The sequence below is a fragment of the Passer domesticus genome, chromosome 1 (assembly GCF_036417665.1).
Source record: "Passer domesticus isolate bPasDom1 chromosome 1, bPasDom1.hap1, whole genome shotgun sequence".
Lineage (NCBI taxonomy): Eukaryota > Metazoa > Chordata > Aves > Passeriformes > Passeridae > Passer > Passer domesticus.
The window spans coordinates 46,763,519-46,786,680 of NC_087474.1; the positions used below are offsets into that span (position 1 = coordinate 46,763,519).

The 23,162-nt window shown below is 38.1% G+C and overlaps 1 protein-coding gene across 5 annotated transcripts in view; it reads right to left on the reverse strand.

Annotated features, from left to right (window-relative positions):
* The window catches only part of ELMO1 (engulfment and cell motility 1), a 300,321-nt gene that overhangs the window by 139,454 nt on the left and 137,705 nt on the right, over positions 1-23,162 (reverse strand). For 4 of the 5 annotated variants that reach the window (XM_064418260.1, XM_064418282.1, XM_064418276.1 and 1 more), the window contains 2 exons: positions 20,062-20,166; positions 8,085-8,193 (listed from right to left, as the gene is read on the reverse strand). In XM_064418260.1, coding sequence (XP_064274330.1) covers positions 8,085-8,193; positions 20,062-20,166 — 214 coding nt within the window. Of the gene's footprint in view, positions 1-8,084; positions 8,194-20,061; positions 20,167-23,162 lie in introns of those variants that run through there. The other variant, XM_064418304.1, reaches the window with a different exon arrangement.

Consider the following 23,162-nt stretch of genomic DNA (forward strand, 5'->3'; position numbering starts at 1 on the left):
AATCCATGAAGCTTCATGTGCAGGGATAAAAGCAGAGACAATTAATGGTACATTGACCACCTCAAAGCCACTCGAGTAAAGGATTGTTAAAGGATATTCAGCTGCTGAGTGAAGAGAGTATTCTTTGCAAGGCCTTGTGCATTTCCTAGAATACTACACAGTTACTGGCCTTTGCAAGTCCAGCTTTGTCTTGGGAACTAAAATAATCAGTAGTTAATGCTCATTTCATCAGAGATCCTGCTAATGCAATTGTTCTCAACCCCCAAAATCATTGCACCTTTCCTTGGAACAGGTGCACCTCTTCACTAAAATTTGCCATTAAAAAAAGCGGGGATTATACATTGCTCAAATTCTGTGTACAATTCATTAAGCAACTTTACTCTTCAAACAGGAGAAGCTGCAAAATTTCCAGTCTGATGAACAGCAGTGCTGTGAAACCTTAAGGTATAACTTCAGATTTGAAGCATAGCTTACTACAAAATACAAGAGGCTATGGTTGCTTTTAGTAAATCTATATTTACAAAATATTACCATAAAAAGAAATTAGGAGGTAAAAAATGGATTCAAAGATTATTTTTCTCTTAACTTCAACCTGCTCAGAACTAAAATGTCTGTGAACAATGAGTAGCCATGAAAATGTACAGAAATTGCTCCAGAAAAGCAGCAAACATCTCAGCTCTCTGAAGCTCCTTTCCTCTGCATTTCAAGTGAACTTTAAACCCCTGAATTTTATTACAAGGTTTTGTCTACTGCTTCCTTCTTCAAGGCATGATTAGAGTCACAGAATCATTTAGGCCAGAAACATCCCTCAGGTAATCAAGTCCAGCTGTAAATCTAACACTGCTAAGTCCATAATTAAACCATGTCCCAAAGTGCCACATCTACCCATCCTTCAAATACCTCCAGAAACGGTGACTCAACCACTTCCTGGACAGCCAAGGTTTGGCATTGCAAGAAAGAAGCTTGCTGTATTTTTATGTTCTTGGGAAACCAAGAAGTGTTGTGGAACACACCAAACGAACAGCTAACAAAGCTCTAAAGGCCCAGAAGAGATGCAGAGCTTTTGAAATGGGATTTATTTTGGAGGTTTTATTTTTATATTTTTTCCTACAGAAATAAATAAAAATATTTTAACCTATGGAAACTTATTCCTGTGGCAATAATCCAAATTACTTTGACATTTCTTATTGTCACATCTGCCCAAAGTTTTATGTTGCTACACTATGCATTATAGACTATTTAAAAAAAAATCAAAAATCTTGGAATTGGGTTCCAATAATCACATTGAAACAAATTACAGCTGTTATTCTATGATGCTATCAAATCTGCCTAAGCTACAACTTCCAGCAACTGCAGGAAATCAACATCATGACTTCTTTTGTCTCCTCTCATCATTCTTCAGCTTTCTGTTCCACTAGTTTCCTTGTTCAGCACCCTTACAGTGAATGCCTACACTTTATTCCCAGTTTGAATTTATTAGTTTTTAACTTTCAGGTCCTGATTCTTGCTACCTATTTCAATACCACATGAAAGAGTTCTTCAGTCTTAATCAAACTACCATTGTTGTCTTTTGGATACATTAATCGGTTTCTAAAAAAAACCCCCCAAAACACACCCACATCTCTTGTTTGCCCCTGAGTGTTTTTTGAGTTGCTCTCCCTGCACCATGCTCTTTAGTATTAATAATAATATTTAAAACGGAGTAAATGCAATTTAAAAGAAGCTAAAAAATCGTGCACCAAAACCTCAGTAAGATTAAGCGCTTTACACCTACAAAACAACTTAGGATCCCTGCTCCGAGAAATCAAAGACCATAGGGCAGACAATAGGTAAAAACACAAGAGGATGGGGGGCAAGCCAGCATTTCCAGGTAACCGACCTAGCTTGAAGCCATCAGTACCATGTGTAGAAAATACATTCCTGTCCTCACTGTCATCAGAGGTAAAAGTCAAGCATCTTGCTTAGAAGGTGTCTGCAGCTCCGTTGCTCATGTTCTCACAGATTACAGTAGAAATTTTCTAGTGACTTCACACTTTGCTTTAACAATGAAGAGACTGAGTCTTTTTAGAGTAAGAAGAGGTTAATTGCATAGAAATTATTATCTCCCTAGCAAAAGGAATCTTCATTTTGTCTCTCCTGTAGGATTGTTCCAGAAAACAGAGAGGACTGTTCAATAAAACAAGATTCTGCTTTCATACAAAAGAAAAGTACAGCTTAGACTACTCAGCAAGTTATTAGTTCTGCATCAAGAAGGAAAAGTATATTTAATATCCATAAAGTCAGGAATGGCTAATTTGCAAGCAATGTTTGCAAAGGAAATATTCCCCCCATCCTCTTTCCCTGATATGAACCAGTTTTCCAGTGTTGCTTATCTGCTAGCCTTCAGTCACAATCTGTTTAATTTTTGCTATGAACAGGAGTTATCTGTTGTGGTGATGGTTTGGGCAAGATGACAAAAAGGTGGATAGGTAAGAACAAATGCAGCAAAAGCTACAACAAAGGAGGTTAGAATATCTTTTTAATTTTTTTATTATATTCATAATGAAAGAGAAAATTGTTACCTTTCACTAAATAACTCTTTGACCAGAAAAGTTTTTCAACTTCCTAACAAACATTTCTTGACTCATAAAATTCTTTGCTCTCAAGAAATTGAAATTACAAGAAAAAAGGCCAGAACAATGACACTAAAAGAAAATATCTTCTTTTATTTACTATTTCTACGGCTTTACTCTATTTAAACATAAAGAGATGGAAGAGGAGAATAAAAAGGTAATTGGCTTTCAAGCAAGGGGAAAATAATTTCAAATAAGACATTCAGTCATAAAAATATTGCATTTGCTGTAGGAAAAGGAAAATCAAACCACATGAGCCCTCAGGTCTGGAATGCTCATCCTGAAGTGACCAATGTGCTTCCAGGGAAAGGCCAATAGAAACAAACTACACTATACACTATGGATTGGGCAATGCAGAGGAAAAATTGTGCAAAGAGAAAAAGTGCTTCCTGACCCTTGCAGCAATCAGCCTATTCCTCGAAGCACGAGATTTGATTACCTTCATCTCAGTGGGCACAACCATGAATATCACTATACACCTTCTAATGCCTAGTGCATTCTAGCTGAGAAAGGGACACCAATGTAAGAATTTCTAGAGCATTTTGGAACCTGAGCAATAACTGCAACAAGAAATCTATAGCAAAAACATGCACAACAGCATCAAGCACATGAAAATACAATTGCATTTAGATCTTGTCTTTTGAGGAAAAAAAAAATACTGTAAGTTAATTTCACTCTAACAAATCCCATGATAATTAAATTCCCCATGCCAGAAAACCAAGAGTCCCAGCAAAGAGGTTTATCTGACAGAAGCTTTAGGACAATCCATACATAGATATCTGACATGTGGCATATATCACTGTGGTCTGTCCTAAAACTTGACTGCAGATTTATGCAAAAGCCCAAAAAAACACCCCCCATCAAAACAATCAAATAGGAACATTGGCAATTGAACATTTGTGTCCTGCTCAAAAATGCACTGAAAAATACATGAAATCTGACATGCCTTAACTACAGAAGAACTCCAGGCATGCAGTGATAATAGATATATACAATCATCATAATGTAATGATTAACATAGATCAATATGTTAATAAACATCATAATGTTATGAACATCTTTAGACTACTACTCTATTGGTAGCACTGTTTTTCCTCAGTACACACAGAATTAATTTACCATTCCTCTGCCAGCTACAAGCCTCTTTACCTGCTTCAATGACAAACAATTTCATTTGAACCTGTACAGAAAGAAGGTAACAAGTCCAAGAAGTTTTACTAGTTCTGGGTATATCGGGTAACCTGGTCGACTACCATTTCCCACCAGGAATGAGAGTTTCAAGGGATCTGGAGGGTAGAAACAGTGTCATGTGCTGAGCAGAGGTGCAGAGAGCTGGACACTGTAGGCTCAGATCAGAGAGCATTGGGTTACTTAAGCAAAATGGTGAGCTTCTCACTCATGACAAATACTAAATAATGAACTCCTAATCTCCCATTAAATGTACTAACTCCAGTTCTGGAAGGTCAAAGGTTTTCTGGATCTCTTTTGTAAATTTTTACATTTATCTGCAATGTTACTCTCTCCCTGAAAAGCTGGAAGTCTCTTCATGGGTATTCTTTCTCCTCTGAGCATATATGACAGGTACTGAAACTCAAATAAGAGGGAAGGTGGAGGTTACCTCAACTTTCATAGATACTTAGGAGGAACTATGAATGGCCTCACCTTTTCTCCTGTTTGTAAACCTGTCAGTGTACTAGGAATAAGGAGTGTCTAAGTACCTAAGTGTACAGTAAGAGGAAGATTGACTACTGGGTCATAGTGCTCCTGTCTGACGTCATCTCCAAGACACAGAAGACAAAAAGAAAATCCTCTTGTTCAACAAGATATACAAAGGAAGCTATTACTGCAGAAATCAGAATTACTACAGTGTTTGCTGAGTGCCTGGGCAAGTACTCATTGAAGGCATTCTGTTCAATGCCTTTTTAACAGAAACAGTAGCACAAGATTAAAAGATTTATGGTTAAATATCCCACTCTTTCCTGAATCAGAAGTTTTAGTGAAGAGGCTTATGGATATGTTGCATTCTAGCTTCCATGTTACCAAAACACTACACCAACCTTCCTCTTAAGTTTTACCTCCTCTACTCCGCAAGTCCACCTCTGTAAAGCAGTTACCATATGCTCAACTCACAGCTTGCACTTGAGCTTTCTCTATTTACACAGGATCTAAACATACACTTAAATGCTTTGCTAAAAAAGAGATGAATTTTTGAGTCATGGACATTTCAGAATCAAAGAATTAAGAAGTTCAGAACCTGGATTTGTGGATATACAAAAGTAGAATAGCATGCCTTTAACACTGTTTTGTGAGTCCTTTCTGGGATGAATGTGTGCTTGAGAGGACCAAAAAGAAATAGCAAATGTCTTCTTGTTGCCTAAAGGTATTTAATATGGCGGAGCAAGGGGAATATAATCAGCATTAAAGTGCTCTTCATAAATAATGGACAATCTAGCAGCTTTTATCTACTCTGCGCTTTAAAATAAAGTTTCTACTGCTGAATATTTCACAAGCAAAAGGTCATTTATTGTGGCTTTTAAATTATAGAATTCAGAAACTGTTAGGAAAAAAGTTCTACATTGCAATGTAATAATAGTGAGTTTTGAGTATCTGGAGAAACATGGGCCACCTTAAATACATATTTTGAAACTTACCACATACAAACAAATGGGGACATCTTTGCCCTGAACTATAACTACTGGTTTTTAAGATGTCCAGTCCTATTCAGCAATACAGTATTTAATCTCAAGTGAAGCATAAACCTTAATGTACATTCTCCTGAGCTGTCAGTTCTAGTTTGCATTTCTTATCAGAATATACTGCTGATCACAGGTCATTTAGATGTGCATCTATGACAGCCATTTTCAGGAAACCTATTTTCTGCACATTATTTTAAAGGTGTATTTTATTACAGCCTTTTCAAATGACAATTAGACTTCCACATAAACAAAACCATTAAGGAAGCACGCTGGTGAACAGGTGAATTGTGAAGATGAGTTAGAAGTAACCTTAGCTCTGTCCTCTGTGAATATAAGGCCACGACACAGACCTACTGCTGCATCCAGAGACAGATGTTCTGCAGGTGTAGATCAGCATGACTTTACAGAAGTCACTCATGCTGCATCTGGTTTCTATCAACAGAAGCACCAGTGTGCTTCTCCTTAGCACCATAATATTTACAACATCCCACACCTATAAATGACCACCACGGGAGCCTGCTGCACTTCACCACACCAAGCATACCAGAGACTTGCAGCCTCAGCCACACCAAAACAACTGCCTTCAGAACATTAGCAGGTAACATCCCTTAGCCAGAGCTATCCTCAGGGAAATTTTTAGTTTTCTTTTTAACCCCATACTTCCAAACCACAGAACTACTCTAACAAAAAAAAAAAAAACACCAAACAAAAAACACCCACAAAACAAAACAAACAAAAAACCCCAACCCCCCCCCAAAAAAATCAACCCAAAACCCACAAACACCCCCTGCCCAAAACAACAAAAAACAAATAACCATCTCACAATCAAAACAAAAAACCAGATTTTAAAATATCACAATTACTTTTGTTTTTAAAATTAAAGAATTTTCTAGATATAGTAACTGCGCTCCTACCCCAAATCCTCTTATTTTATTCACAATCTCCACTTAAAAAAAAAAAAAAGATAAGGAAAAAATTAAAACATGAAAGAATCTATCTGCAGAAGTTAGAAGCAATCAGGACAAACAGTATCACACATAGCAAATCATCAACATATAGCCCCGTGCATATATAGATGACAAACCTATCTGTGACAAAAAAAAAAAAAAGTTTATTTATCAAATGACTTATCACACTGCAAGGAGGAAATCTGAGACACTTGGCTAACCTGAAGATCAATCAATTTTTTAGCAACAAATTCCAGTGAAAGTCCCATGGAGTGATGGGACATGCATTAAAACGTACAAAGCTTTTCTTTGGATTTTAGATACTCTTCTGTGCATTTGTAAAAATAAAATTGATCTTTAGCACTTATTTCAAGTAGGCTTACAGCTTTATTGAGATCATATGTCCCTCCTACATTTACCAACAGAAAAAATCAGACAGATCTGTCATGCGTGATTTGGCATTAGACACCTCAACTGCAGCAGTAAGGTTATTTTAAAGAGTCGTGTCTGCTACAGTCTGAACCTTATACAACACACTGTCATTGCCAAACATCTAAAATAGTTGCTAAACTCTTTATTTATAGATATAGTGAATGTGGTCCTTAATAACTCTGGTTTACTTAGGATGGTATTCAAAAGCCAATATTGTCTCATTTGTCTAGGTCTGTCAAACACAAATATCAATTTGGAAGCTGCAAGAAATGCACAAGATTTATCCTGCTCCATTGCACAGAGACAGTTGGGGATTTTTTTGGTCAATAAATTCTCTCAAGACATTACATTTAAAAGCTTCAACTGTATCAGCCAAGTCATACTTTTAAAACAACTTTTGATTCCTACTAGCCTGTTGCAGGGCTAGTAGGAATGACAATACCTACAGGCTCTCTTGCTGCCTTTTACATTGCTCTTCTCTCATTACATTTCATGGACTTGGGTGCAAAGATAAAGGAAAAAGATCTTTAGTAGCGAAAAAAATTCAAAAGGAAGATGTCTCTGAGGGAAGCAAAGCATCTCAGTTGAGCTCCCTGCTTCTGCAAGGAGAAAATGAAACTTGTTGGTAGAGCTTGCCAAAACAGACTGCAGCTGGATCCAAAATATTACTGATGGGTAACTGAAATTTATATATATTTATAAGCATCAACACTACAGGCTAATGAAGATACAGACATGCTCTTCTGTTTGATAGTATCTAACAATTTGTCAAGGAACTGTAATTGAAGGAAAAGACAGCTTATTTACTCTGTATTAAAATACAGTATTTCATATCACACTTTCAGAGTAAATTATATGTCTATCATCTGATATTTAGATAGAGCTTCAGATATCTGAGAAAAAATGTGATGTGTCAGTTTAGATTAGCAATCCCACAAAGAATGACCATGATTCTTATATAAAACCAACCTATGGATAAGGTCGTGGAATGTAACAACCACAAAGTCGCCTACGCCAAATCACCCAATGGCAAATTGACTGACTCCTCTAGAAATTATGCTGTCAGAATTCATAAAATCAGAGGGTTTGGGAAAACTGCAAAAGGCAGGCCTCAGAGACAGCAAAACTGTGATTAGAGCTAAGCAGTAGCCATAAGATTGGTCAGCAGAAAAATTATGTAAGAAGTATGAGTGCCCATTTCCCCTATTCCACCCTCATCCCAGTGATGCCATGAACTAGTAAGAGAGAGAGAAAACAGACATGATCATTCCAAGTGCCAGTGTTCTACGCGTAACTATACCAAGAAACACTTCTTGAAAGAAAATTCTTGCATTGAAAAAACTCAGGTATCACTGAACTCACTGCACTGTTCGTAGAGGTCAAACAGATCAACTTACGTAGCTCTCCTACTTTCAGAATTTCACAGAGCATCTTTGTCAGCTCAATGCTGCTTCGGCCAAATGGGCACTCATGCTTGTCTTCTCGACTGCTGTTCTCCAGGACAATCTGAAGGTGGAATCAAAATGGAAAATAATCAGTTTGAAGAACCCATGAGCAATATAGGGTCTGGGGAAAAAAATATGAAATTGTCAAAACAAATTTTAAGTAAGAATTGTCTTTGCAGAACAAATTTTGCCACTTTACAAAAAGAAAAACCTCATCCTAAACAGCTGCTGCATAGCCTAGGGATGAGGGATAGAAGAAGAAAATGAATTTCAAAGATAAGATATTTTGCCAAGCAGCAGAGAATCCCAGAATATCTCTAATTTTTTTTCACAAACAGGTGTTTTGACATTGCTCTCTGCCTTGCATTCCTCCTGTCTTGTTAGCCCCCATCTCCATCATGGTTTTTGTTTGTTTGGCTTTTTGTCCTGTTTGTGTTTTTTTTACTTGTTTGTTTTAAATCTTTCTATTTTTACAGCAAAGAAAGTTTTGCAAAGGGCTTCAAGGCTGGAATTCCATCCAAAACCAGGAGGAAAGGTGATGGGGAGGAGTAGTTCAATGCTGGATGGTCCTAAATACTTTCCCTCACTCCTCAGATCTTGGTTTTGACTGTTTAGGTCTAGAAGACTTTCCTGTGAAGCAGTGACATGTGGGAAATGAGTGAAAACCCTAAAGCAAGGAGGAAAGTTATGTGCTTCATACAGCATGCCAAGGTCTCTTCAAAAAGCATCTATTTTAGTCCTACAGTACAAAGGGCAGCCTCTAGCTGCTCCCAGCCCAACACCCAGGGATGTAAAAGGATGGATGCTCTCTGTGTTATGAGAAAGCGTGATTTCTCGGTTTTGTTTTCCAGTGCTGCTGATGTTTCCTTTGATTGCTTACACTTCCCCCAGAAACTTAGAAAGTCATTAGGGACACGATATATACTTTATCACCACAAATTTTACTGGCCTTTTCCAACAGCACTGTGTCATGTTCCAGAGTCTGCCATGAGGACTTTTCCTTCTCTAAGTTTTGGTTTAAATGCCATGTAATTGCTCCATGTCATCTCTGGGTAAAAGTAAATCAGAGAAACACCCCTGCTATTTTTGTTTTACGTTGCTGCAGCCGCTGTTCAAGAAACATGTGAATATGACTTTATATTCTGGATGAGTCATCCTGCTTCACTCTCTCTCATGGAGGATAGTGCTACAGTTCTACACCCCAAAGCAGAAGCAATGATAGAGTAGCACCAGCGCAATGGAAAGCTGTGTGTCTCAATACCTCCCTAAGATCACTTCTCTTGTTCTTTTTATTACCCTGTTTTATCTCTCACATAATAAAACATAAAATCTGCATACTGGAGCAGGGGGTTGCTTCGACACAGATTTAGATACAGCAGAGAAACACTGGTAATAAAATCAATGGAGAGGCAAATTGAAAGGGCAAGGGGGAGGGAGAGGGAAGCATGGGGATGTATTTCTGCTTGCTTCTGGCAAATGCACTTTGTTGAGTCTAACATTAACCCGACATATTAACATTTCATGAGCACATAAATATTTAATGGTGACACCATATATGCATATAATGTAAGACAGAATTACAGCAATCAATAAGAATGCCAGAGAAATAGTTAAGGCACTGTGTATTGCTATACAGCAAATTAAATGGCAATTTGAGTAATCAATATGTAAAGCAGTCTTAAAATGATCCTCAGACACACTCTCTACAAGCACCAGTTTTTTTAGCATTTGCTGTACAAAATAAAGCAGTGCTGCCATATCACATTTCTTTAAGAAAGTAAGATGGACGGCCCTTTACTGCATCTAAATATCTGTAGGCAAATTTGACAGATATGGATCTTCTGCAAGAAACAGCAACAGTAAAAAGGGAAAGAAAAAAAATAGGTTCTTATAAATATCCAAAGAGAAATCATTCCTAGACTTGGCAACAGATTTACAACATTCATTATTATATTTGTAATACTCTTTTCACGACTTCATGACTCATATCCTGTTCCAAAGTAAAATGCTATAAATAGAGCTGATAAGGGCATGGTTTTAATGTTATTTCCTTTATCACTCTGGTTACGGAGGAGAAATAAGCAGGGAATGGACACGTTCCCTTCATAAACTGGTGAAAACAATACCAGGGAAAGAAATATAACACACAGCTCAAGACAGAAAATACTTTGTTCTATCTATAGAGCATACTCCTCGCTTGAGTCACGTTTTTATCACAGTAGTTATTTTACCACTGGAAGGAAAGTAGTGAGGAAGTTGCAAGCCCACACAACCTTCCTTTAAACGGAGGTCTATCATTAATGCTCATTAAGTGCTCCACCCTTTATCTTCCTCTGCCTCCCCACCAAAAATCCACAGTGAGTTGCAGATCCACCAGACATTCACAATCAGCAGCTACAGTGGTTAAATTTTGCTTGGGGAAAACAAATATTCAAAAACAGAGACCGTGGACGTTGCAGTAGAATTCCTGGCACCACAGAAGTGCAGAGTAATTTAGGTTGGAAAAGATATTTAAGATCATCCAGCCCAACCATTAACCCAACATTGCTGAGTCCAGCACTAACTAAGCCATATCTCCAAGTGCCTACATCTACATGTCCTTTAAATGCCACCAGGGATGGTGACTCAACCACTCCCCACTCCCCAGAGCAAGCTGTTCCAGCCATTGACAACCTTTTCCATTAAGAAATTTTTCCCGGTATCCAACCTAAACCTCCACTAGCACAACTTAAGGCCATTTCCTCTTGTCCAGCTGTTTCTTCCTTGGGAGAGAACAACTCCATCTTGCTACAACCTCCTTTCAGGGAGTTGTAGAGTCTCCCCTGAGCCTTCTTTTCTGCAGGTTAAATGTTCCCAGTTCCCTCAGCTCGTCCTCATTATGCTCCAGACCCTTCCCCAGCTCCATCGCCCTTGTCTTGACAAACTCCAGCACCTCAATGTCCTTCTTGCAGTGAAGGGCTCAAAACTGAACACGGAATTCAAGGTGTGGCCTCACCAGTGTTGAGTGCAGGGGGACAATCACTGTCCTTGCCACAGTATTGCTGATCCAAGCTAGGATTTTATTGGCTTTTTTCGCCACCCAGGCACAGCTCTGGCTCATATCCCATCTTTGTTCGGTACTATCTTGACACTGGTTTACTTGGCTACCCTTTATTCTGATACAACAAACCTATTTCTGTCAGTTTTTCCTGTCTTCAGTTCTTGTGAAGTTACAGAATTGGGTAGGTTAACATGGAAATGCAGCTTATAATACACTAGAGGTTATACAGGTAAAAACCAAAAGGGGCTCACAGTACAGGAGTATTACATTTTGCAGATCCTCTTTTCCTCTTTTGTCTTTGATCAATACTGCCCATTACCATGAGGCAGAAAAAAAATCCACCATAATGTGTAGTATTCAACAACAATGTATATTTTTTCTTTAGGGAAGAGAAAAAAATCCAGACAAAAATCTCAATAGAAAAACAAAACAAAATTACCAAGAGAGGTCAGACAGGAAACGCCTTAGTGATGTTATTTGTAAAAATAAACAAGAACAAAGCAATAGCAGCTCAGAAAATGGAAGGACAAAAAAGATAAACTGAGTGAAAGAATCATAGAATGAGAAGAAAATGAATGAAGTTAATTGACTAGCAGAGAGGAGAAAGGAAGAGGTAAAAAATGGTTTTTTTAAATGTAGGGAGGTGAAATTTTTAGGAAATCAGTGATATCCATATTCTTGACAGTTCTACAGATGCAAGTCTGTAGCCTGTTAAGGCATGAGAATTTGACAGTATTAGTAGTAGAATACAGTTCTGTACAGTTATTATTTTAAATTATCTACTATATACATCCATCTATCTATGGAACTAAATCCAGCTGGTGTCCAGCCACAGGTGGTGCACCCCAGGGATTGGTATTGAGCCTAGTCCTGTTTAACACCTCTGTTAACATTTTGGGTGAGGGGATTGAGTGTCCCTTCAGTCAGTTCACAGATGATGCCAAGGTGGATGGGAGTGCTGATCTACTGGAGGGTGAGAAGAAGGATCTTGACAGACTGGATGGACGGGATGAAGAAAACTGTCTGAGGTTTAACAAGATACCTACCAGTGGCCTGGCCATAAAATAAAAATTTGTTTTTAAATCTAATTAAAAAAACCCCAAACTTATAATAAGGAAAATAAATATATTAAATGCAAATATACAAAAGTAGTAAATAAAAATATTAAAAGCTATTTTTAAATTTAAAATAAAATAAATTTAAGTATCATGCCAAGATCACGGAAAAATAATGCAAATTTCCCAGTAGCAAAAAAACTCCTTAAAAGACACCAAACTCAAAATCAAAAAGATTTTCTAAATTTATGGCAGTGTGCCTTTTTGATTTTCCATTGAATTATTCATTGAGTCTGTCACTACCTCAGGAACCCAAAATAGACCCTTAAAAGGCAGTGGACTAAGTGAAGGATTTTCCACACTTGACTACCATGGGTTTTAAAAGTCTGTATCAGCTTCAGTAGTGAAGCTTATACCTGCATCTAAGAGTTAATGACTGACAAAAGGCAAAATTTTGAAGACAGGTATCTTCAAAAGCTTCTTCATCAAAATCCAGGAGGCTGAAACCACCAGACAGAAACATTTCTCCTTCACTGGGAAGAAATATCGACTTATCCAGTCCCTTAATCCTTCACATTAAAGATGAAATTGTCTCAAAGCATATTGCCCATGGCAACTGCAGATGTAATTCTCAGATTCCCGAGCCAAAATCAGAGCTTGCCAATGAAATAGAGATTCATTGTGATTAGGAAATAAATACAGAACTGAAAGAAAGGCAAGATCCACTGTAGCTGCATTAATACTTCTAATAAGTCCCAGAGCAGGCAATTCAACGAATATTGCTGCACTATTAAAAAGGAGCATTTCTACAGACCAATTTTGTAAAATGATCCTGTCTGAATGGAGAACAAGCTTTTTAGCAGCCTGCTGCAGGTTAATATCAAGAGGTTTAGAGAGCTGGTTAGTAGAGATCATAAAAACCTCCTTAGACCCAAAATGAAAGGTCAAGCAGCATTTAAATATCCAGAAATTGCAGGGATTCTCTTCCTTTTCTTGACACTGCTTTTTTTTCCCCTTAGCCTCCTTATCTCTTATGGTAGGCTTTACCATTCCCTATTCATTTAGATGCTTTAGGTAAGTCTAAGAAGCAAATCTTTAAGATATGCTTCCTGAGAAGGTTAAGAGACTACTGCAGACAGACTCAGTTTCCATTCATCCTCATCACCAACGTTGCTTTCTTCCTCAGCTAGCTTGTCATTTGCTTCAGCTTCAGCATCATTCTTCCAACATCCTTCACTCTGCACTGTCCCCTCTGACGCTGTATTTTTAATTTCCAATGCTTCCTCTCTCTTATCTCACTCTTCCATGACATTCCTGAGTCATTATAGAAATTTCTCATGGCAAAGCTAAAATAAAGCAACAGTTATTTCTATCTGCCTCTGGAAGACACTAGAATTGCAATTTAAACAAAGATCTGGAAGAAAAGTTGAGCCCTTCTACAGATATAGAAAAATAAGAAAGAGCCACTGATATGAGATGTCTTAACATTTCCAAAAATTGTGTTTATTCTGGAAAATTATGATGAACTTATACTTTTCAAACAAATATGGTGCCAAGACTATCTCAATCCAAATATGCATGGTTCTGCAGGTGCTCATCTAGCAATAAATTTTCGTTCTCTCACAAATACTTTTGCATGAAGCATGACTGCAATTTTTATTTTCCATCTAAAGATGACTATGCAGTGGTTTGTCTCGTATCTTCCTCCTTTCTTTGCAGAAGAGCCTTCTTCTTCTTCTCTCTATGAAGAACCAACCAAATAATAATAAATCCTAGTGGTAAGGCCCAAGATGAGAAGGCTGCATTGCCCTGTCATCTTCAGAAGCAACACCAGAATGTGCCCTTCACTTTGCAAGTCACAGGTATGTGAGAGGGCATTGAACTGGTCCAGTTTGGAAACTACCAGTCAGATACTCCTCTCCCTCCATGTTCCCCACAAATGTAAGAAGGCAATGATTTTCCTGAAGTCTTCCCCTGGCTAACCAATGGCAGAGGTGGAAGGCAGAAACTTGCAGTATCTGAAGAATATAGCAAGTTTTTGAATTTTTTTTTCTCTTTCATAATGTAAAACAGGCCCTATGGGTGCCTTGATGTTATTGTGGTATGGCTATATGAGAACAACATCAACCTTTACAGCACATCAGTGAGCCTGGCAGCCACAGCTACATCACAAATGCTCTGAACACAGGGTAGATGGGAAAACCCATGACAATCAAGAGCTAGTTTTCTCTCCTCATGCATAAGCATCTCAGCTTTGCAGGTGGAGAGACTGTGGCTGCACAAAAACTAGCCCAATCTTTGTATGCTACAGCCGCAACCTTGGTGTGATTCAAAACCTTTTGAGGACACTTGCGAGGCTTGCGACAATTTCTGTGCCCTATGTATCAGGATGTCATTTAGACAACAGCTGCCATAAACCTGGGAACATTTAGGAGTGCTATGAATGGTGGAAAGGGATTTGAACTCATGCAGAACTGTAAGAAGCCATATGTGTCCCACTGCACATTCCACACAGGGCTGTGCAGAGAGTGCCATGACTCCTGTACGATTCCCTTCCTCAGTGCTAATGTTGTGTTTCTGCTGCAATCAGTCCCTCCAAGATTTTGCATCTTTAACTGCAGAGGGACCCATCTCAATCCCCCTCAGAGATGGAGGTCCTCAGGGTTGTCATGTAAAGGACAAACATTACATGATATTTGGAAAGAAACAAAACACAGGCAGAAAGACAGATGTGAGTGGAATGGAAAGCTTGGCTGAGAAAAGACAAGAACACATTAATAATCTGGGAACATGGCTTAGGAAATTAGGACTCTTAGCATTCATTCACAAGACTCACCAGGAAGACTCACGTAAAAAACCTCATTTTTCTCTCTACCATCGACAGAAAAAAAAAGTTACATCTCTCTTCCTACCATTTCTGGGAGGGGAGGAAAGCATGGCAGAAATCAAGCTCAATTTTATTTCAGAAAATGCAGAAATTATATGTTGGACTCCTCATATCTGATCAGGAGAGAGTGAGTAGGCACGAGGAGATTTGTGAATTGACGGAAGGATGTGTAGGCAGCCTCCTATACAACAACTGCATGGGTTAGAAAGTATACGGCAGACAGTCTGACTGTGACTCAGCCCAGTTGGGTTCTGAAAGGTCTCTGCAGGATGCCAGCAATCTTCCTGCCTGCATCACTGGCACTTGCAAACAGCACCTGCTCCTCCTCTCTGACTTCTGAAAGCTTCAAATGCAAAAGAGCTCCCTCCTCAGCCTCCCCAAATGTAGCTGCTGGGGAAGAAGTGTCCCTGCATTACAACTGTGTGAGTAACTAAACTACCAGCTCAGCAAATTCAGGGGAAGCTTCTTGAACAAAGTCAGCTTCTAATTTTCAGGTAATCAAAGTAATTATTGGTGCAACCAAAGTCCATGTGCTGGGTTTTTTTACTTGGAACATTGTAATAAACTTTTAAAACTTGTTTTAAATGCAAGAAGAGAAAATCTAAGAGCTTACCACTAAGTATCTTACCCATCACTCACAAAAATTTAAGTGTTGGACCCATTATAAAATTGATGCAATTTTCAGCATGGATTTAAACACTGCCTTCCCACCCCAGTGATAATCCTTTATATAGAAAATCTTACATGCAATATCAAACAAATATTTTAACAAAATAGATAAAATCAGTAGGAAAAGGGATAATCTTTCTCTTCTGCAGATGAGACTTGAATTTCAGGTTAGAGTAAAATGGTATTTTGCCTATAGATGAAGAACCTACTAATTGAATAAAGGGCAAAGAACTGGACAAACTGGACTTAGGCAGCCACCTGGACAGAACCCAAAATAGGTGACCAGCCAATGTTCAGACACAAAACTGCTAATTTTATTTGTATTTCCTGCCTGAAGCACCAATGCCTTGTGCTTAAAATGATGGGACACAGTATGTGTCCTCTCAAGGCAGAATCTGACCCCAAAGCAGCAGTGAATCCTGCTCAAATACAGCTGGTCAGAAACACAGAAGAAAAATACAGACAAGCCACCAATTTGTCAGTCATCAAATTCATTAGAATGGGAAAGTTTTTTTTCCATAGACTCTACACCAGAAAAATTAAAAAGCACACTGCTACAAGTTACCAGTAAGAAAAATTTCAATATGTCTGTACTGAATAAAGTCTGCCTTCAATGGTAACTTATAATTTTATTTTTAAAATTAGTAGAATGTGAAGCTGAAGTAGTTTTGGAAAGGAATAAATTGAAAGTGGAGGAACACATGACTTGTCTGCTACAAAAGAACAAAAAAATTATCTGTCACAAAGCTTTATTCCAATCATTTTCTTCTCTGTTAAATTTAATTATACACTCTAGCTGTCCTATAATTATGGATCTTGGTAAGCTGCCAATTATTTCCTGTGGAAAATTTTAAAATTTCTCGCAGAAGTTCAACATTACTTCCATCAATGCATTCCATATACTATGTCATCACCTTTTAAAAGCCAAGTCTCTACAGTGATTGATTATTTAAGTGCAACATTAAAAAACCCAGTGTATATCAGCCATTGATAGCACCAAACAATTAATTAAAGAGAAAGAAAAGATAACTTAACAAGAAACTAATTCAATAGGACACTTTTTAAAAAACCAAATGATAGTCAATGACACCACAGAGGCAAAGAGAACATGTTTGGTTTTTTCCCATTCACTAAACAATCTTTCTACTGGAGGCTCCAGTCATCTTGTTTGGCAAATGAAAACCTGAGGTTTAAAATCCATCAACTAAAAGTTTGTATAAACACTGTGTTTATCTGAAAGAAGAGAGCAAGTAAAGAAAACATATTACTGCAATTTCAGGAAAAAGTATACAATGGGGAAAAGGTGAATGAAAGAAGTAGACTGTGGGGAAGTAGTTAAAAAAAAACAAAACAGGGGGAAAAGTGTGGTTATTTTTGTTTCCTCCTTCACTGTGTGACACCCATATTTTCACCCTGAAATGCCTTTTACTTTCAAGATGCAGTCACCCATCTGCTGCAGTGCCTTCACACCCATGTTCTTTAACAAATTGCAATTGTATTTACTCTTCCGTCTTTAGTGTGCTAAAGTACATTAGTTTTCTACTGGTCTTTGAAGACCCCAAGAGGGCACTTCAGTTTCAGACATCCTTCCTACCTAACTAATCTATTTATTATGCAGATTACTTCTAAACAGAATCTCTTATGAGAGGCAGAACAAGGATTGAAAAGAGAAGATATTACTTATTGACTGTATTCTCTTCTAACTTCTGCTTATCCATTATTTTCATTAATACAAGAACTAAGGGTCATAGAGCAGGGGCATCCTAAGAGTCATAGGTCAGACTGCAGGGAATTGTGGTGCCCATTAAAATGCAGCACTGCCAATACACTCACTGAAACCATTATAACTTCCTGATAGTGTCTCTGCTTAATACATCACATTCTATCAGGGAAAACTTCAGATATTCCCAGTTTGTTTCAAACCAGCTCTGATTTTCAGCCTCAATTTCTAATTACTGCATAGCAGAGATAGTATCTGGGGCTTAGGAATTAACCCATGGCACAAGAATCAATTGAATTGCAAAGAGACAAGTTGAAAATAATCTCTCCTCCTAGGAACCAATCTATTTTCTTAGTATGAGCAATGAAAGGAGAAGAGCTCCTGTCAAACAAGTTTTTCAGGATGCAAGTGCATAGCTGACTGTGTAGCTAACAACTTCTTGTGGAAACTTTAGTTTGACCACAGGAGGAATTTTATTAGGGTATAGGAGTAGAAATAGATGTGAAAAAATAAGCAAGGTCAACAGGCTGTACAAGCAGAGTAAACTGGCATTGTGGGAGGTTGGGGAGCCAAAGGCCATGAAGGAAAGGTAATGTTAGATGTGGAATAAGGAACTTGAAAAAGGAACAGGCATGTCAGGGCCCACAGGAAACTACGGTACACCAGCTAGCAAGTCAAGGAGAAGAAGAGAGAGAAAGTAGGTGTCTTTTGCAATCAAAGACTATCAACGCTGCAGGAGTTGCACAACACCATCATCTCAGAGGTGCTCCTACTGCGCCAGCAATGCTGTATAAACACTAAGTAGAACTCCTCAGAGTGGTGGATAGACTAACATACTCCCAAAGCACATTTACAGTCCCCGAAGCAGCTTTAGGCAAGCAATTGAATCCGAGAGTGCCTCTGCAAGGCACTTCTAGTGGATGTGTGCTCTTTCTCAGGAGGGAAATACATGAGGTAGTCAGGCACTCTCCTAACAGGAATATTGCAGGAATAAAACCAGGCAGCTCAAAACAACAAAAATTCTCAGTAATGCAGCAGCAAAAATACTGCATTATAGAAATAGGGCTGAGCCAGCAGCAAAATGCTTTCCAAAAAGTGGCTAATTACATGCTTCACTGAATCCAATTTTTAAGACAGCATTTGCAACATGAACATGAAAAAATAAGAAAAACTTGAAAGATGTCAATGAAAGCTCTATTTCAACAGAATTTTTGTCCTCTTTCAAATGTTTCAGGCTCCTTTAAAACATGTCTGACCCATTTGGAAGCATTGGCTACCTCTAATTCTCTAAACAAAATTTTCATAAGTATGAAGTAGCACAGTCCAGATCTTATCAAATTTTAATGAGAAACAGTAAGCAATTTTCTTTTTACAAACAAAAACACTATTCAGCACAGCTTCTCCAGAAAACATGCTCTTTGTTCATTACCTGAGATAGCCCGTGATTTCAGGGATTCATAGGGATTGATAAATACTATTGTATTGCATACTACCACAGTGTCTTTTTAAAGAGTTATTGCTAGATTCAGATGGAGGAGAAAGACGCATTTAAAGAGCAAATCCTACAATCCCATGGTATGGTATTATGCCCATATATATCAGCAGGGCTTTTGCAAACCTATTAGAGCTTTGACACCAATTTACTTCAAACAGAAAACAGATGATAACATATATTAAAAGATCACTCTTGACTTTTAGTGGAAATGATTGGTGTGTCTACTGTTTTCTTGCTATACACAACCTTCTTTAAGCAGGTTTGCATGAGCATTTTTCTTGGAGAATTAAACCTTCCCTATGAACTCCAGACACTGACCTTTGTAACTATCCTCCCTTCCTATCTGTGCTTGCTTGGTTTATGCTTGGCAAGCACTTGATTTCAATAAAGTTCAGGAAAAGTTGTTCTCTCCAGAGGCTGGTATTATTCAGCTGTATGCCTCTTCTTGTAGGGATGCAACACATAACCTCCTCTAACTACCTTTGAAATAACCTTGAAATAATGTAGGAAGTGGACGGGGCAGGGGACAGAAATAGGTTATGCAAGTAAATAATGACACTTTGTACATATTTTACTCCCAGCATGACCTCTGCTACAGCAGTAGTTTTAGTGGAAGCATCTTAACCCTCAGTACCCTGCCAACTCAGTCACCTCTCAAAGCACTTGATCTTTTAATCCTCCTTTCCACAAAAAAAATACTGTCAGTTTTTGGTAGACTTGGAGCAGGTCAGAGATTTCTGCATAATTACTCCTTTCTGAGCTCATGGTCATCTGACAAAAGCACAGGCTCATTTCTCTTCTCTTTGCAGGCCTAAGTAAAAAGGAGTGCTTGCAAAAAGTAATATCTAGAATATTTGACTCAGCAATGACAGACAAGACACCTGTACACAGCTTTCTCCCAGATCTTTTATAGACTTAAATCATGTTTTAGTGTCATGTGGTTTGTCTTCCTAGAGTTTGTTGTTAATGATTTTGAACCTCCCCTATAAAGTCAACTGCAAACAGGACATAATTACTGTGAACAGGCAACTGCAAAGATCTCCATGACAAGAGGAAGCCTTACCCGAATATAAGCATCCTGATGATGTTTAGCAAAGTACAGCATGTCATCAAGGGCCAGCATTCCAGGAGGTGTCTGCGTGAAATCCATTGCTGGGTTTACATGATTCTGCAAAAACAAGAGCAAGATCACTCAATGAGCACCTATACAAAAGCTACCAGTTACCCAGTGTTGGTGAGCACCCTGTTAGTGTGCTGTGTCAAAAGTACAGAAATAGAGCTCTTTTTGGTGAGCAGCAAACTCTGAATAAGGAAATGGCCCATGCCTGGAAAAGCTCTACAACCAAATGCAGCCACTATGAGGCTGGCACGACAGTAATTCACTTCTGCAGCTGTGGAATGGAGTTTCCCAAAGGCTGAATGCTTTAGAAGCACAGACACACATGCTCATGGAGTGGTGGATGCTACAGACTATAAGTACATGAAAATACAGATAATTGAGCCAACAGACACCAAAACACCTATTTATACAAGTGTTATGGAACTATTTCAAATAAATCACAAAAAAGAGAAAAAAACCCTACCAGACTAAATAGCTGTGTTAAGTCTATTGGATATTGTGGACTCTGGAACACAAAGGGACCCAGATAAAACTTTATATGAAAATAAACAGATTTATCTTGTGGAATTCAGGTACATTTTTTGTTACATTCTGCACCCATTAATTTCATCTATGGAATTAATGAATAAACATACCATATATAACTAGAACTCATTAGCTTCCACATACACATATATATTGCAGATGTTTAGTTTCACACACTACATGAAAAACTAGAAGTGCCCAAAATATTTATTAACTCAGCTGATTTTTTGATTGGATGGAATTAAATGTACATTTGAATAAGCTTCATGTAGTTCATGGTTTAGACATTAAAATCTGCCTGGCTACCAAAGAAGCTGCTCAGAAGTCCCAAGAATATGTCTCCATTGAAAAATGCCTCCCTTCTGCTAAGCTCTTTTTATCATCTTTGCCATGTCTCCTTCTCTACTCATCATTCTGACACAGAAAGATATCCCTAGCTCCTTTGCAATGGCATTTCTATTCTGTGAGACCCAGGTGACAGGGACTTTAAAAGTGCATTTACTACCAGAAAACTGGCAAAGCTCAGCACAATTTCTTCCATTACTCTGTTTCTGCAGTGTGCTCAGGGTCTGATCCACCCCCTTCACTGATAAAAGCATGGGTTTTACTACTTTTCCTTCTGTTGAGTCTGTCAGGCCATAAGGTGGTAGAAGTGAGCGATTCTACTTTTTTGCCCATTTTAGCTTCAGATGCATCATGCATTGGTTTTAGCCAGTCAATAATTCACAGTCACATAAAAGATTAAATATAGTAGAAAGCAACATTTACACATTAAGATGCCTGCTTCAACTTCAAAAGTAGACAAATATATTATTCTGGAAATGGCATACAGAACCTGTTGGTCGTACATTTCCAGACTAGGGTTACTGGTGTACAAGCAAAACAGTCACAGGCTTATCAGGGAATCAAAAGGATGCCTGGAACCCTAGATTTTACACAGAAACATCTATGTAATAAGTATTTAAGAAGGGTATTTGTAGTTTATGAAGGGAAAACAATGTCTTACTGAGTTATAAGTTTCAAAAACTCCTCTTTAAACTTTTTTTTCACTTTCATCTGCTCATCTGAATGACAGACAATAGCCTTTCATGACTATTTCCCCAGCTCAGCCTTTCATCTTCCACATTGATGCATTTATCAGTCAGAACATTTAAAATCAGTACAAAACTGCTTCACACACATCACAAGCCCTACAGACTTCAGCTTCTGGGAGGAGAAAACTTTCCCTCCTTCAATTTTCAAGCATTTCGAAAGGGGCATTTTAAGAGAGGCTGAGTCTCACAGACACACAAATTCCCCAGCCCAGCATGAATATCTTACAGATCCTTCTTTGCACTTGAAACTACCTACATTCTGACCACAAAGTACAAGTCCTGAGGAACACCTCTCAATACTTTACTGTGTCATGAGGTCCATGAGGTACATTCCTTGGGAAGGCTACTGGGAACCACAGGAAGCACCAGTCAGCAGGTAACCCTACAGCACCAGTTTTACAAAAACTTATCCAAGTAGAACTACAGCATAGGGCTGAATGTGCACTCTTGGCTCCCATGCTACAGCACAGGTAGGGTACACTTGGATAAATACCTGACAAGCACAGAGAGTTTCAAGACCCAGTTACATTTCTCCCGCTATTAAAATACTAGTACTTATTTCACTGGCATTTACAATGGTAAAATAAATGCAGGACACAAATAAAAAGCCTGACCTACTGTTGCTTGAATAGTTCTTTGTTTCATCCCATTCTAAATCAACAAAAAAACCCAGCAAGGACATGAGGAATCTCATGACATTTAGTAAGGATGACTCATTTTGTCTCTTACCATCACTACTAGTTCTATGTTCAGTCAGAAAAACCATTTCTCCATCACTTTATCTCCAAGTCAAGCCTATAAACCCAGCTATTTTCAGTTTGTTTCTGTTTTTCTGTCTTGTGGGAATCCCAATATAACTAGGGCTTGATCTTCAGCTCTGTTGATTTAAATAACTAGAAATACAGAAGCAGATGATAGCCTGAGGATCCACAAGACAGTTCTGGCATGTGTGAGACAATACATTACCTTCAATTATTCTTCAAATTCAAAAGGAATGTCAGACACTTTGTTCCCTTCCTTCTTTCTCCCTCCCCCTAAAATCATCCTTTTCTTAACATGATGAATATTTGTGGTTGAAATATTAAGTTATTGAGGGTGGGTTTAGAAATGAGATACAAAGCTACATTTTCTAAAATGCTGTAGTGAATAATTCAGAAGTAGGCAAACACCCTACCTACAATATAAGTTATTAAATGTATGGAACACAGCACTTCAGGTGTATTTATTGCATCCATTTAGTACAAAATCTATGGCATTTTTTAGTTTATGAAAAGCTAGGAGTAAGAAATACAAATGAAACAATATGTTACTTGCAATTTTTCAGATAATTTTTGATTTTTTTCCATTCGGTTGAGTAATATATTTGCATTTTTCAGCTTCAGTATCTATGTGGTATTAAACAGCTTATGCTCTTATGCCATACAT